Below are 14070 nucleotides of genomic sequence, written 5' to 3'. Positions count from 1 at the left end.
AGGCTGGAGAGAAGTGCCATGACAACCGGAGAAAACAGGTCAAGGAGAGGTACTCACTGTGTAAACCTCTGATAAGAGGTGAAGAAAGATGAGGACTGAAAGAAGTCAGAGGATTTGGCAACTTTGGCCTGAAACAGTTTTAGTGCAATAATGGGAAGGGAAAGTAGAAGGCAGAAGACTGATTAGTGAATAGGTTGTAAGGAAAGAAAAGTAGCAAATGAGGATCATTTAAAAAAATTGGTTGTCAAATGGAGAGGGGCTGGGCACTTGGTGTAATCTTGTTTATTCTTTTAAAACTTAGCCCGAATATCAACTCTGTGAAGCCCGTCTAAGTCCCCTGTCCCCAACACACACCACACACACACACAGACACACACACACACATACGAAGAACAAGAAAAAAGGGCTCCCTTGTCTACGTTCTCCTGGCTATTTGCTCACAGCACATGGTCCCAGCATGTCGTTTTATAACTGTCTGTCTCTACAGCTACACTGTAGGGCCTTGTAAGGCTATGTCTTTCCTTTTCTCTTCCCTCACGTACTACACCTAGTGTAGGTGCCTCTCACATAGCAGGCGTCAGTGTTTGTTGATTAAGCGTTTGAAAGTGTATGTTAGGCTCTTGAATAAGAAACCTGGGTATGGGTTCTAGCTCTGCTACTCAAGAAATGAGTTACCTTGGACTAACTTAGCCCCTTTAAGGTTTGGTTTCATCATCTGTTTATTTATAGAGTAAAATAACCATACCTTCCTAACAGTGTTGTTGTAAAGATTAAATTAGATAATGAGATAACACAGTGTCTAGCACGTATTAAGTGCTCTATAATTGATGTTTATTATTTTAAATGTAAATCTTACACCATTTTAAAATTTAAAACCATTCAATAATTCCCTATTGCCTTCATGATAAAATCTAACCTCCTCACAAGGCCCTCAGCCTTTGAGTCCTGAGCCCCACCCCAGGTCTAACTCTTCAAATTCACCTACCAATGTTTCCCTGCAGCCATTCTTCACTCTAGTCATGACACACTAATTCACCTGCAATTCCTGGAATGTACCAAGTTCCTCTGCACCGCTGAGAGGTTGCTCACATTGCTCCCTAGGTCTAGTGAACTCCTCCTACTCGTCAAGACAACTTTCCCTGAACTCTCCATGCAGAGTCAGCACATCCTCCTCTGTGCTCAGAACTGACCTCTATTTAGTGCTCATCAATTACACTTCTGTAATAAACAGAAGTGAGATCATTCATACAGAGTGCTCAGTGTGGGGTCTGGCACATGGCACACTTCAACGATAGCTGTTATTTTTACTTTAATACGTGTTGATGGGTCTGTAACTTCAGGAGTCAATAGCAAGTTCCTTGAGTCAGAACCTGCACTGACCTTTTTTTCTGCATTCCCAGGGCCAAGGAAATTAGGCAACAGAGGAATGCACTGGCTTCATGCTCAGTACTCTTCCTGCTGTGCCAAGTACCCTACCTAGGCAATGCCTCTGGGAAAATCCTGAAGGTTTTGGGCAAGGCTCTGATTTCAGTATTTCATCAATCTGAGAAATGCAAGCACTGCTGAAAGTCACTCTGGTTGATCCTTCACCTGCCTCAATCCTTGACTCCTATCCATTGTTGAACTGTTAAGAAAGTTATTCTTGAACAGAGGCAAACAGCTGTCAGTGATTTTCATAGGACTTTAGCTTTTTAAACTCATACTTCTACAATGTTTGAATTTAAGTATTACTTTTGAAATCAGAGAAAAACATTTTTGAGGAAGGAAGTAATTTTTCATCTGTAAATCAAAACCTTTCTCATTGTAACTCTTGTCCGCTGGGCTAGTATGCCTTTTAGGGGACAGAGAACAAGCTGCTACCTATTACATGAGAAATCTTCCAATATTTGACAGCAATAAACATTGTCACCTTTAGCTATTCCTTTGCTAGATTCAACTGTTTCCTAAATTAAAAAACATAAGAAAACAAAAAAACCTTTCTGCTCCTAATTTCTAGACTGATACCCTGAGGCCCTGTTTGATCAGTAGCCTGGGCTCTCAGCTCACTTGGTCCCACACCAGTGTGAAGTCGTGAGTCTGGAGGCAACAGGGGTCTGGACTGGGAACTACTCTAGTGACACGCAGAGCCCTGGGGGAGACAACACGTCTCCTCTCCCCTAAACTGTGCTAGTGGTGTGATATGGGCAACTGTGATCCAAGTGGGAAGGCAAATGAACACTTTATTGGAGAGGCGGGAGGAAAGCCAACACTGGAGCACGAAGTGGTATGAAGCACTTGACCACCCCTAGATTACTCTGCCCGGAGATGTGTCACACTGGGGAGGATCAGGTCTCCAAGCACATCAGTCCCTACTAGGGAACTTCTCACCAGCAAACAGATAAGCCCGGAGTGCGATCCTTGGGCCTGCTTTCCCTTGGCTGAAGAGAAGCAGTCTGAAGGTTCTGCTTCCACCAAGCTTCTACTAGAAGAGAGCCCACTACAGCCACTGGGGCCACCTTCTGGCTTTGGGTTATAACTCCTCTAGTTATATATTTATGAATACTACTAATGTTGGCACCTCAGACAGAGTAACTGGACTTAGAAAAAGAAGGACCCACAGCACTGAGTTCTTCTGATACCAATCAGGCTTCTCTCAGTAATGCAGGGGCCTGAGGAAAAACCGACATCCACCAGCACCACACATGGGGTGTGCCCCACACCCCAGCAAGGAGGTGGCCAGCAGGCTAAGAAGGCTGGGAACACCATGAATGCCTTACTCTTAGCTTGGGACTCAAACCCCACCACTGTGTGGAGGATTCACCGGAGTTCCATCAGACACTCACATCTTGCAGAAGTTTTTCTAAATTCTCTTGAAGCTCGTAGAAGTAGTGTGAGGTAATGAGGCCACTCCGAGATTTATCCAGGCAGTCTCGGGCCATCTCAATCACCTGATGATGGATAAAGCTCAAGGTTCCATCTGCCAAGGGCAACACACTGTCTGGAGTGTTGGAGGAAATGAACTCTGCTAGATGCTCTTCCATTTGTGCGGTGGCCTGTGAATCAAAGTAGGACAAGTGACTCTTCCCCTCTAATCCAGCTCAGCTGGAGCTAAGCCTGAGGGCCTGGTAATAGCTTAAGGATGGGCTCCGTGATCCTCATTTCCTGATGCTGCATTTGGGGAACCTGATGACTGGAGATGTGAAAGATCACCTTCAATCAAGTTAAGACATTATAATCAAGGCCCTCTCTCTCCCAGCCTCGTCCACCTCCCCACTGCTGAAGGGGCACACTCTCCTGCTCTGCGCACAATGAGGTTCTGTTCCTGGCCTTCATCACGTGGCCTCACATCTCTGTCTGTTTATGCTGTTCCCTGTGTGTAGCTTTTTCACTCTGCCAAGCATGCCTGGCAAATTCCTCCAGATACCCTTTCTCTGGGGAGTGGAGAAACAGAGGATCTGTAAATATAGTCCCCAGACTCAAAGTCCTCTGCTGCCCCCCTCTTCTCCAGCAGTCTGGAAGCCCCTGTGCTGTATCCTTCTCCTCCTCCTTCCCTCCTAAATTGCCTCTCCACTGCCCCCACCCCCACCTCCGCCTCCGCCCTGTGCAGCTCCTGGCTTCCCACATGGGATGGCTGCAAGCAGCAACCTCAGAGGCATTACTAGTCTCCTTTAAAATGGACCCTTACCTTGGGGAATCTTTCTTTGTATACATGATTCATCATTATTATTTCACTGTCAAAGGAAACTGGTGACCGTCCAGGACTAAGTAAGAAAGAAACAATTGTGTTACATTAGTGCCATGGAACCACAGAGGAGAAAGATGCCCATCTCAGAGCCCCTGCCCGCCCGCTGTCTGCAGCAGCCACACACTTCCACCTTAAGGAGTGCTAAGTTCCAGAGCTCTCCTTGTTCCTGAAGCTGCCACCACACCTTGTTCTGCTCAAAATGGTGCCATCTTGAGCTAGGCTACCTTCCTGTAAGAGGCCTGGCCTTCACCAAGACCTCTGCCAGGGCCTGAAAAGGCCTAGAAAGGAGGAGACCATTCCTGAGGCCACTGGTGGCTCTTCCAGGATCACCTCCCTCAGAATAGGACTCTCTGGTCTTCTTTGTTTTTGGCCAGTGGGGTTGGGCATACCCTAGCACGTTCCAGGAATCAAATTATATCAAACCACCAATAAACAACCGAAGGGAAACGGTGTATATCTAACTTTTTCCAAACAAGCTACAGCCAATGAAGCTAACTTAGGCTCTCAACTGGGGGATGGAGGAGGCCAGTCCAGTCTGTAGTGAATTATAAACCTGGGTCATCTAAATCTTCCCCTTTGGCCCATGTGTGGTTACATCCTCTTAACGGATTTCAAAGTTTGAGCCGCACAGCTGAATGGCTGTTTGGGTCCTGCCCAGGGTGGTGCCCTGACACGTGATTCCAGCTGAGCTAAGTTCGCACTGTTCCTCTCTGCCCCTTCTCCCTGCAGCGGGCCATGGTCTGCCTGCTGCATTAATGCACATCACCAACCATTTCAAGAGTAATCTTCAGGGAGTTCCCTGAGGTACTGTAGTCCTCTCAACCTCAAATGGCCTAAAAGGTGCCCCTGTTTCTGTGTGGACTGAGGGCACCAAGATTAGGCATTCCTCTATGTGAGACAAAGGCACTGGGCGCCATTCTCACTCATGTGTATGTCTGACCCTTTGACCTGCAGTCCCAGTCATTATCTTCATCAGTCTGAACTTGAACCAGTCTTTGTTGTCTGGCTCCATTCACTCCCTGACACTCAACAGTGCCAACATTACCTTGAGGGATTTCTTTCTAGGAGGCACCGTTCCTCTGGGCTCCCACCCTGAACATATTAGCCAACTTATTATTTCCCAGGGACCCTGGAAAGCTGAGCTCAGTTGTTAAAGCCATCCTCGTTTAAATCTTTACCTATTCCTTAACCTGGAATTTTGGCACAGATTTACCACCCAATGCCAAAGAGAAGAGCTGGTTTACTCTATGGAATCCACAGATAAATCAGCTGTTAAGGTTTGTATGGTTTGATGAGCCCAGGTGATTCAGGGAAATGAGACAGATTCAGATGGGCATATAGTTCTGTTTCTGAAATGGGCTTCGTCCCCGAGTCATCCACAAGTGTCTTCAGCAGCAACTTTTTTAGTTGGCCTAGTTCACATATCCTGGGCCTCCAGGTTCTCCAGCCAGGGAGCCATTAGAATGGATGGTACTATCACTCTCCTTTCACTGAATGGAGTCCAAAGTACATTTCTACTGCCGACTACTTTCAAAGGGAAAAAACGTGACCACTTGACAGCACCTATCTCCTGGGGTGGCAGGTTGAGCTGCACTTGAAGCCAAAGGGCTTGAGCTTCACTGGGCTTGACTCATTCAAGCTATGCCCATGTGCCAGGCCAGGGGTTGGCAAACTGGCCCACAGACCAAATCTGGCCTGCTGCCTGCTTTGATAAATAATGTTTACATAATGTCTGCAGATGATTTTGGACAGAGTAAGTAGCTGCCAGAGATGGTATGGCCTACGAAGCCTAAATTATTCACTACCCTGCCCTTTATGGAGTAAGTTTGCTGACTCCCATGCTGTGCAGACAAGCTGAGCTCCACGGGTCCGGGGCTGTGCGCAGAGAGCACCCTCACCTGAGGCTGCGGGAGCGGGGCCGCAGGGCTGGGGACTGCCGGCCCTCCTCATCGGGCACACTCTCTGTGCTGAAATGCTTCGTCAGGAAGTGCAGCTCATCAGCTGTAGGCTGGAAGGGCAACTGGTGCAGCTTTTCCTGCGAGGAGCATGATGACTAGAGGGGACAAAGTTAAAGAGAGCATTAAAGACACTCCGAGGCAGTCCAGGAGCGGAGAAGTTCTAAAAATGGTCAGCGGCTCCCCAGTCAGCACAAACCTGGCCAGCCCACAGCAGGCACCTTCCTCGCTCCCCCTTAAGCCTCCACTGTGCACCATCCCATTCATCTCCACCTTTCAGAGCCCTCAGTCCCAGCGAAGCCAAGATAATCTTGTCCTTCACAAGTCTTGCAGGGGGTCAGACCCAGACGTTCAGGAGGTGTGAGAGCTGCCTAATACCTAGGGAGCCTCCTTACATGGCAAGACACAGACGCTCTGCACGGACCCTTTGCCCTCAGTGAAGCTCTGGGCTAGTTGGAATGGCAATAATTAATAAATGACGCTTCCTGGCTTATTAGGAAAAGTTCTAGGTATGCCCATCCTACAAATGACATCCCCGTAAGCTGTCCCTGCTACAACCTTGGGAGAGCCCCCGGGGTGGCTCAGCAATGTTTTCTTTTGGCTGTCACCCAGAGGGCCCCTGTGCTGAGGCTGTGAAGCCTGTGCCCAGGCACACGTGAAAGAAGAAAATCCAGCAGGGAAGAAAATTACTGTTAGCTCTGGAACCCAAAGATCAGATGCCCTGAAAACAATTAAGAATTCTAAACATGGCCCAGTGGCTGTGACTCCAGACAAGGGCCCACTGGAATCAAAAGAGAGCGTGTGAGGGAGTGAGCTACACTGGCATCCCACCATGGCCACCGCTGTGGCAGCCCGGCCAGCACCAGGATCGGTGAGTTCCCACTGCCCCGGACAAGATGGACAAGACGGGCTATGGCAGCAGGAGACCTAACATCACAGGCTCAATTTCTGTTCAGTAACGGAGGAAGGATCTGGGGTTTAAATATCTAAATCCATTTACAGTCAAAGCTGCAGTGCCACACTGAGAGAACTCTGTTGCCACTCATAAGTCTCAATACTAAGAAAGAATCAGAATTCTTTTTGACTAACAGTGCACTCTCCTCTCATGCAATGTTATGACACATAAAGTTGGAAATAGCTAGTGGAAGATTTCCACAGGGCTCTGCCTTGGTCACATTTTTATAAATGATTTCGGTGGAAATTACAAAAAAGTATCCTCACCCAACTCCAACTAACATGAAGAAAAATTGGTATTTTAAGATATTCCAATAAAATAAGCTGGAGCAATGTGTTGAGTCTATTAAAACTTACAGAACAGGAACATACACACATATCACAAAATATATGACTCTTACCTTGGGTCTGAAAAAAAATCACCTGTTGAGTAAAAGATTATGGGGAGGGGGTATTTACTAGGGAAAGACCGGAAGCTTAAGAGCTGCCAAAAACACCAGTGAGATCTTTGAATTAATTTAAGAGTAATATCTAGGTCAAGGGAGGAAATGATATTCCTCTACCTGCTTGGGATTTATGAATAAAGAGAAACTGAGCTGAGAAGCCCTGGAGAGGTGGAAGACAGGGGAATGCAGCCTGATTTTACATGGCTTGCAAAGCCTAAAATATGTACTATTTGGCCCTTTACAGAAAAAGTTTGCCATCCCTGTCATTCTGGCTTCATAAAAGCTGCTCAATGAGGAAAACTCATTTTAGGGTCAACTGTACATAGTGAATATTAGGACATCCATTGTGTTTTAGGCTAAAATCTCCTCTAAAAGAGACATAACTGGAAGCTTTAGAGACAGGCCCAAGTGTTTTGCTGATATACATCAAACTTGAATATCAAATAACACAAATCCTTCCCTTCTTTTTTTGAAAGGGAAAAAATGAAAGAGGAGGAGGAAGGTCTACCAGGTCTTTGGGACATGGGATGGGTTATCTGCTCTTGGCTGCAGTTCTAGAAATAAAATAGGAGAGCAAGGGAGCCATGCTTAGCCCAGTGCCCGGCCTCACTGGCAAAGCAGAATTTCCATCCTCAAGGCCCTCCTCTGACTCCACTAGGACTAACTGATGCCCAGAAACATGCTGGTTAATTCTTTCCAAAGCTGTTAAGAAGCCACCAGCTCCTTGCCCGACTCAGCCTCATCCTCAAGCAACCTCTTTGAGTTTAGCTTTGGAGGAAAAGTTGAGAACCATTTTGCAACACTGTAGGGACAGGGAGCAATAGCCTGTAGGGAAGTATTTCCTCAGGGTGAGGGAGGTATGGACACAGGTTTGGCTACTTACTGAGACGGTAGAGCTGGGAGTGTTGGTTCCATAGCCTGAAGAAGGCAAAGAGGCCAAAGACCAGCGCCGTCCATCAGTCCTACGTAAGACAAGAATGTTAGGCAGTTTCTACTGGGCCCCACCCTGAGCCCAGGACCTGCCTGTCTTCCCATCAGCTTTTTGGGGGGGGCAGTTGGTTCACTGGTAGGCTCTTCCTTGTCTGAAGACAGAACTGCTTGGTCCAGAACATACTTTCACATCTCTCTCCTAAATGGGGCCTATTGCTGTGTGCTTTCCACGCAAAGAAAGACATCTCTGACTATAAAGGAGTCCATGACTTCAAATAAGAACATCTGCTACACAATACTATGGTTTTGGAATAAAAATCTTTATACTCTGAACTTATTCACTTTTAGCGATGACAGAGAACTCCAGCTAAAGGCATCATCACAAAGAGAGAACTGCCACTGAACTGCCATTTCCTTTTTTGAAGGCTCCATGTGAAGAGCCCTTTGGTGTTCCCCAGGCTACTGGATTGATAACCAGGAAGAAGTGGAACTACCATCTGATTCTGAGCGGGAATCAACAGATAGCAAATAGTCAAAGGCTACCCAGATCCACCAGGAACCATAAGTCCAGTCTTTGAGAATGTTTGCCGAAGAGTGACAGTGACCTTATGAAAGAGGAGTGAGGCGGCACAGCTGGAGCTGGACATGAGACTCTGGGGCAGGCTTCCTGATGCTTGTGAGAAGATACACCCTAAAGCTCTCATCCAAAATACCAGAGTTATCTGCTTTGCTACAGAGAAGAAAGGTCAAACATGTATCTGGTCACATGAATAAGTGATTCTTTCCTGGACTGTGGGATGTGTTATAACATAAGTGTTCTTTCTTGTGGAGCTTGGGGATATAGCCTGCTCTGGTTGAAATTAAAGAAAATACTCTCATGGGACCCACAGAACCTCAGATCATTAGCAATGGAAGACCTTTGGACATTAAGTTCAAAATTCTCAATCTTCAGGGAAAAAATCAAGACCCAGAGATCTGAGTGAATTGTTCCAGGCTTCACAGTTAAAGGGGGTGGGGGTGGCGGGCAAGGCAGGGAGAGGAAGAAGGAAAAAGAGGAGTCAATCTTGCCAGGGCTTCTCTTTTTGACGCACTCCTCCCCACCCCCACCAATACAAAGCAACCCTTCCTGCCATGTTCCGTAAGGGGACAGCCGGGGGTTCCATGCCACATGCACATGACTCAAACTTCATGCCACCCAGGCAGCCACTTCTGCTGGAACCTAGTCTCTGAGGCAAGAGATACCCAGGAGGCTGCTCAAACATGACAGTCTCTCTGATCTGTTTGCTGGGTCCTGAGAGCCTGAGAGCTCTACACAAGAAAGCAAGTCAATCCCAGGAAAACAGAGTTCAGCAAAGATGGGACTAGTTTAACTCAGGGAGGCATTCCCCAAACCCTTGTCAAATAGGCTTTTCCGCAGGTGAGTCCTTCTCCTTTCTATAGTGATGGAAACCAATTGTGTCACAGCCATTTTTCCTTAAACTGAAGAGCGGGGGCTACTAGAGTCAGTAATGCTCCTATAGGATGCTTTGTTTCCTCTGCCTGGTCATCTCACTGGGCAACTGAGGAAAGTTGTGGGAATGAGGGTGACTTGTCCCTATACTCAGAAGCATGGAACTACTCAGCAATTCCTGCTTCTGAGCATAAGAGCACATAGCCTTGGTTCCAGCAGGTAGAGAGGGCTCCTTAGGACCTCTTTGTTAGATACAAAGGCCAAACGTTCATACCCACAGTCAGAGAAGACTCATCACAGCCAGTTCTCACCAAGCACAAAACCACAAACCATACTGTCTGGCCATGCATAGCAGTCTCCCAGCCCTCTTCCCCATCACGTCCGCTATTACCTGTCCGCTCTGTGGCCATGGCTGTAGTGAAAAGACATACATTAAAGTGAGAATCAAAGGGAACCAGAAAGACTGATCTGTTTGACCTCTGGATTTTGGTCTAGTTTGGCAGAGGCAAACCTTCTGCTTAGGAATGTATGGAAGTTAGAAGTCAGACTGTAGGATCTAATGGGTCTATCCTTAGAGTTTCATTAAATCTGTCTTTTGTGTGATATTACAAATTAATGTGATGCTATAAAGCTCAACCCTGACTCCAGCAATAGGAAACACAATTCCTGAGTACCCTGTTTGGCAGGGTTGAAGTTCTCCTCCTTTCCCCCACCAATACCTAGCTGCTTTCCCTACTACGTCCGATAAGGGGACAGGGTTCTAGGTTCCATGCACATGACTCAAACTCCACGCCACCTAGCACAGACCTGTGTGGATCTCAGTGGTAACACCAGGCCCCAAACCCCAAGGTGGTCCTACTCCTAAAGCCCAGGGAATGAAGCAGACACAAGGGCACCAATGCAACATGCTATGCCCTCTGCCTGAGCTGGTCTACACACCTGTGTCCTCACACCCAACATGGCAGGCACCTTCTTACACTTCAGGTCTCAGCTTAAAAGTCAGTCCTTCAGAGAGGCCTTACACGACCACCCAGTAAAGACTCTCCAGCCCTATTCCCTTCCTATGCTCTCTGGCAGCATCATGTCCTTTTCCTTTACAGTCATTTATCACTGTTTATAACTATGTATTTGTTTGCTTGTTCATTATTCTCCCCCACCACTCATTCAATCACTAAGCACCGACTGTTTATAATATAACAACAGACACAGCCTTCAGCATATTAAGGTGTATCTATTAAAGGTGCTTTGATTCTGGTTGAAAGGAGACAGAAAACAAACAAATAAGAAAATATAATCAGCCCTCTGTATCTGTGGGTTCCACATGTGCATATTCAATCAACCATGAATCAAAAATATTTGGAAAAAAAAAATCCAGAAAGTTCCAAAAAGCTAAACTTGAATTTGCCCCATGCCAGCAACTATTTACACTGTATTTAAAACTATTTACATAGCATTACATTGTATTAGATATTATAAGTAATCTAGAGATGACTGAAGGTATATGAGAGGATGTGCAAATACCATGCCATTTTATATAAGGGACTTGAACATCTGTGGATTTTGGTATCCATGGGGGTCCTAGAACAAATCCCCTCTGGATACTGAGGAATGACTGTATCAGGTATTGAGAAATACTCATTTAAAAATAAAACTAGATGATCTGCTGGAGAATGGTGAAGGGGCTCCTTCATATTGCATGATGAGGGAAGGTCTCTCTGGGCGACTGGCATTTAAGATGTGAAATGAAAAGCAAGAACAAGTTTACTAAGCGAAGGCCTAAGGGAACAGCATTCCTTCAAAGGGAATAACAAGTACACAGATTCTACTAAGTCTACTAAGTTTCTAAAAAGTTAGTGCTATGTCTGTTTTGCTACCACTATGCAACTAAGTATCCAGCACAGTGCCTGTGCTTACAAGGTGCTCAGTAAATATTTACTGAATGAATGGGAAATGATTCAATGCCACTTACAGAGATTAGTCACAGGTCTTGCCCTCCCAGCTCAGACCTAATCTGAGGCTACAGTTCACACACAATCAAGGCAGGAAGTCTGGGATAAGTGAGATTTCCCAGCAGCACTGGAAAAACAGATGGATCCACCCAGTATATTCTTTACTGTAAGTATTACTACCTGGATCCTTGGTTAACTAACTGGAAGTTACACAGGGTAGGAGAGGTGAGTCCATGGGATGAACTCAGATGGTATTTGTTTTGAAGAAGGCAACTGGGTCAGGAGGGGCACCCAAGTCAGCCACCAAACCTCTCCCAACCTGTCCGCGTCTTTTTCAGCTACATAGAATCCTGGAGAGGAAGCGGGTGGATTTCTTCTGGGTTGTCATTTAAGTAGAGAGTTAATGCTATTTCAAGGAATCTGTTCCTTTTCTGTTACCGCTTTTAAAAAAGTAATCTGAGTAAAGAAACTCCTCTGGTCTCAAGCAGTATATATCATTCTCTATCCATTAAAGGCTTCAAATCTAGAGCCATGAATTTTCTGGACGTCTTAATGCCAAAGACTGACTCTAGTCAAGAATACTTTTTTAAAACAAAAATAAAAAATAAAATCGAAGAATATGAACTCTATCCAAGAAACAATTTTAGAGACGTTCTGAAAAGTAAATCATTTGTATATGAAGCCTTGGTACGTGGTTTGATGGACTCATGTCAGCCTGCTCAATACTTCTCCAGAGGCCAGGTGCTACCCTGGCAATGGGCTGAGCTATCAGCATTGCTTCCAGGTGCCAGAGCTAAGTTTTTTTCACTTCCAGAGAGGAGTGAAATGTGAGGAACACAAGCATGGCTCTGCAATGCACCAAATCCTTCTAAATTCACGGGAGGATAAGTGAAGACTCGGTGATCTCCTGATCCCCCTGAGGCATATATGGATCCTTCCAGCTCCCTGGAAATAGCTGAGTTGGAAAAGTAAGAGTACAACTTTGGGCCCTGCTGGGAGGAAAGCTCATTTTCTCATCGATCTCTCTAGGATAGCTCTCAACAAGAGTATAATGTTTTGGAACATACCCTCAGGAAACCAGGCACTTGTGCTTAGGATTATAAAAATAAATCTACCTCTAATATCTACTTGCCCATTTGAACATTCAAACACAAATACCTAGGGCATTTGGAAAGCAAAGCTTGAACAAGATAATTATGACCTGGGCAAGGAATGTAGGGAAAGAATTCTGATGGCTAGTAGACCAAGGTAACACACTTGGAAGGGCAGTGCCTCAGAGGAGGAAGCTACATTTAACTGACATTCATGCAAGTGCCACATATGTTCGTCACAGAGAAGTTTTTATCAGCTTACCTACGGGCAGGAACAAAGGAAAAGTGAGCAGGTGCATTTGGAGAGAAATTCCTGGGGCTAGTCCAATGGACTGTTACCTGTGGACAGGGAAAGGAAAAGAAAGCCTCTGTGAATTTTGCTTCTGAGGAGGGTTGAGATGGGAAGAAATCTTCCCCAAGCATCAGCAATTAGCATATATGGTGATTTTTTCAGGCCCACCATCCATTTAATGATTCTCTCTTTGTGAAAGTTTGACAGCCCAGAGGTTTCTCCCATGTTCCCAAGCTGCCTGTAACCATCTGTGTTTCTCAGACATCTGTTCCAGATCCGGCAGCAGTTTGACAACTTCCTGCCCTTCTTAGGATTCGAGTCAAGTTAACCTGACTTTTTGAAGGCTCAAACTCATTCAGTGCAGATTGCATGGCCTAATGCTCTAACATTTCTCAAAGGGCAACAGGACCCCTGGTCTGAAAGTCTCTTGTACTTGTATCTCTGCACACTGCATCCAAGGGGCTAACTCAAATATGTGTGCTCAAGGGAAACTAAAGTTCTCAGGTGGGGACTTAGGATAGCAGTGCTCCTTAAAGTCTGTATACAGGCCCCCAAGTCTGCAAAGCATGCCCAGCCTCTCATGGTGTACGAATTATCTCCATCTCTTCATTAGTTTTCACATGTCCCCTGTAAGTTAAAAACTTACACCTCAGAAGCTTTGAACAAAACTGGGTACTTACCTTTACACTAGTCACAACAGTTCTCAAACCTAAGCCCTGCCACACTTCTTTGGTCTAACTTCCTTCTGGGGGCTGCTATTTAGGAGCCCCTAGCTGGCAGAAGCTGTCAACGTGTCTCTCCCCAAAAGGCCATGTTGTAGTAAGCACCATACTCCATGATATGCTGACCATTCTACCTATCCCTGCCCACCTTCCCACTTCTAACAATGAAAAACAACTACATAACATGACTAAGTGGAATTTACTCCAGGTATTCAAATCTGTCCCAATATTTGAAAATCAATTAACATACCCTACCACAATGACAGACTAAACAGGAACAGCCACTTAATCACATCAACTGATACAGAAAAGGCATTTGACAGAATTTTAACACCCTTTCCTGATAAAAACTCTCAGCTAACTAAGAACAGAGGGGAACTTCATCTCCAGAAGGCATATTGATAACATCAGACTTCATGGTGAGAAATTGTATGCTTTCCTTCTAAGACTGAGAATAAGACAAGGGTGTCCCCTCTTACCACTCCTACTTACCATCATACCGGAAGTCCTACCTAGTACAGTAAGACAAGAAAAGGAAATAAAAGGTAAATAGATTG

The 14070-nt window shown here is 45.7% G+C and overlaps 1 protein-coding gene across 1 annotated transcript in view; it reads right to left on the bottom strand.

The window, feature by feature from the left end:
* MAST2 (microtubule associated serine/threonine kinase 2) overlaps positions 1-14070 on the bottom strand; it is a 174934-nt gene that overhangs the window by 15811 nt on the left and 145053 nt on the right. Inside the window, 7 exon segments of the mRNA XM_032494170.1 lie at positions 2823-3032; positions 3665-3740; positions 5623-5777; positions 7963-8041; positions 9851-9871; positions 12762-12820; positions 12822-12838. Coding sequence (XP_032350061.1) covers positions 2823-3032; positions 3665-3740; positions 5623-5777; positions 7963-8041; positions 9851-9871; positions 12762-12820; positions 12822-12838 — 617 coding nt within the window.

Source organism: Camelus ferus, chromosome 13, assembly GCF_009834535.1.
Source record: "Camelus ferus isolate YT-003-E chromosome 13, BCGSAC_Cfer_1.0, whole genome shotgun sequence".
Taxonomy (NCBI): domain Eukaryota; kingdom Metazoa; phylum Chordata; class Mammalia; order Artiodactyla; family Camelidae; genus Camelus; species Camelus ferus.
Note: the sequence above shows the minus strand (reverse complement) of the source record. Positions and strands in the feature narration are given on the sequence as shown.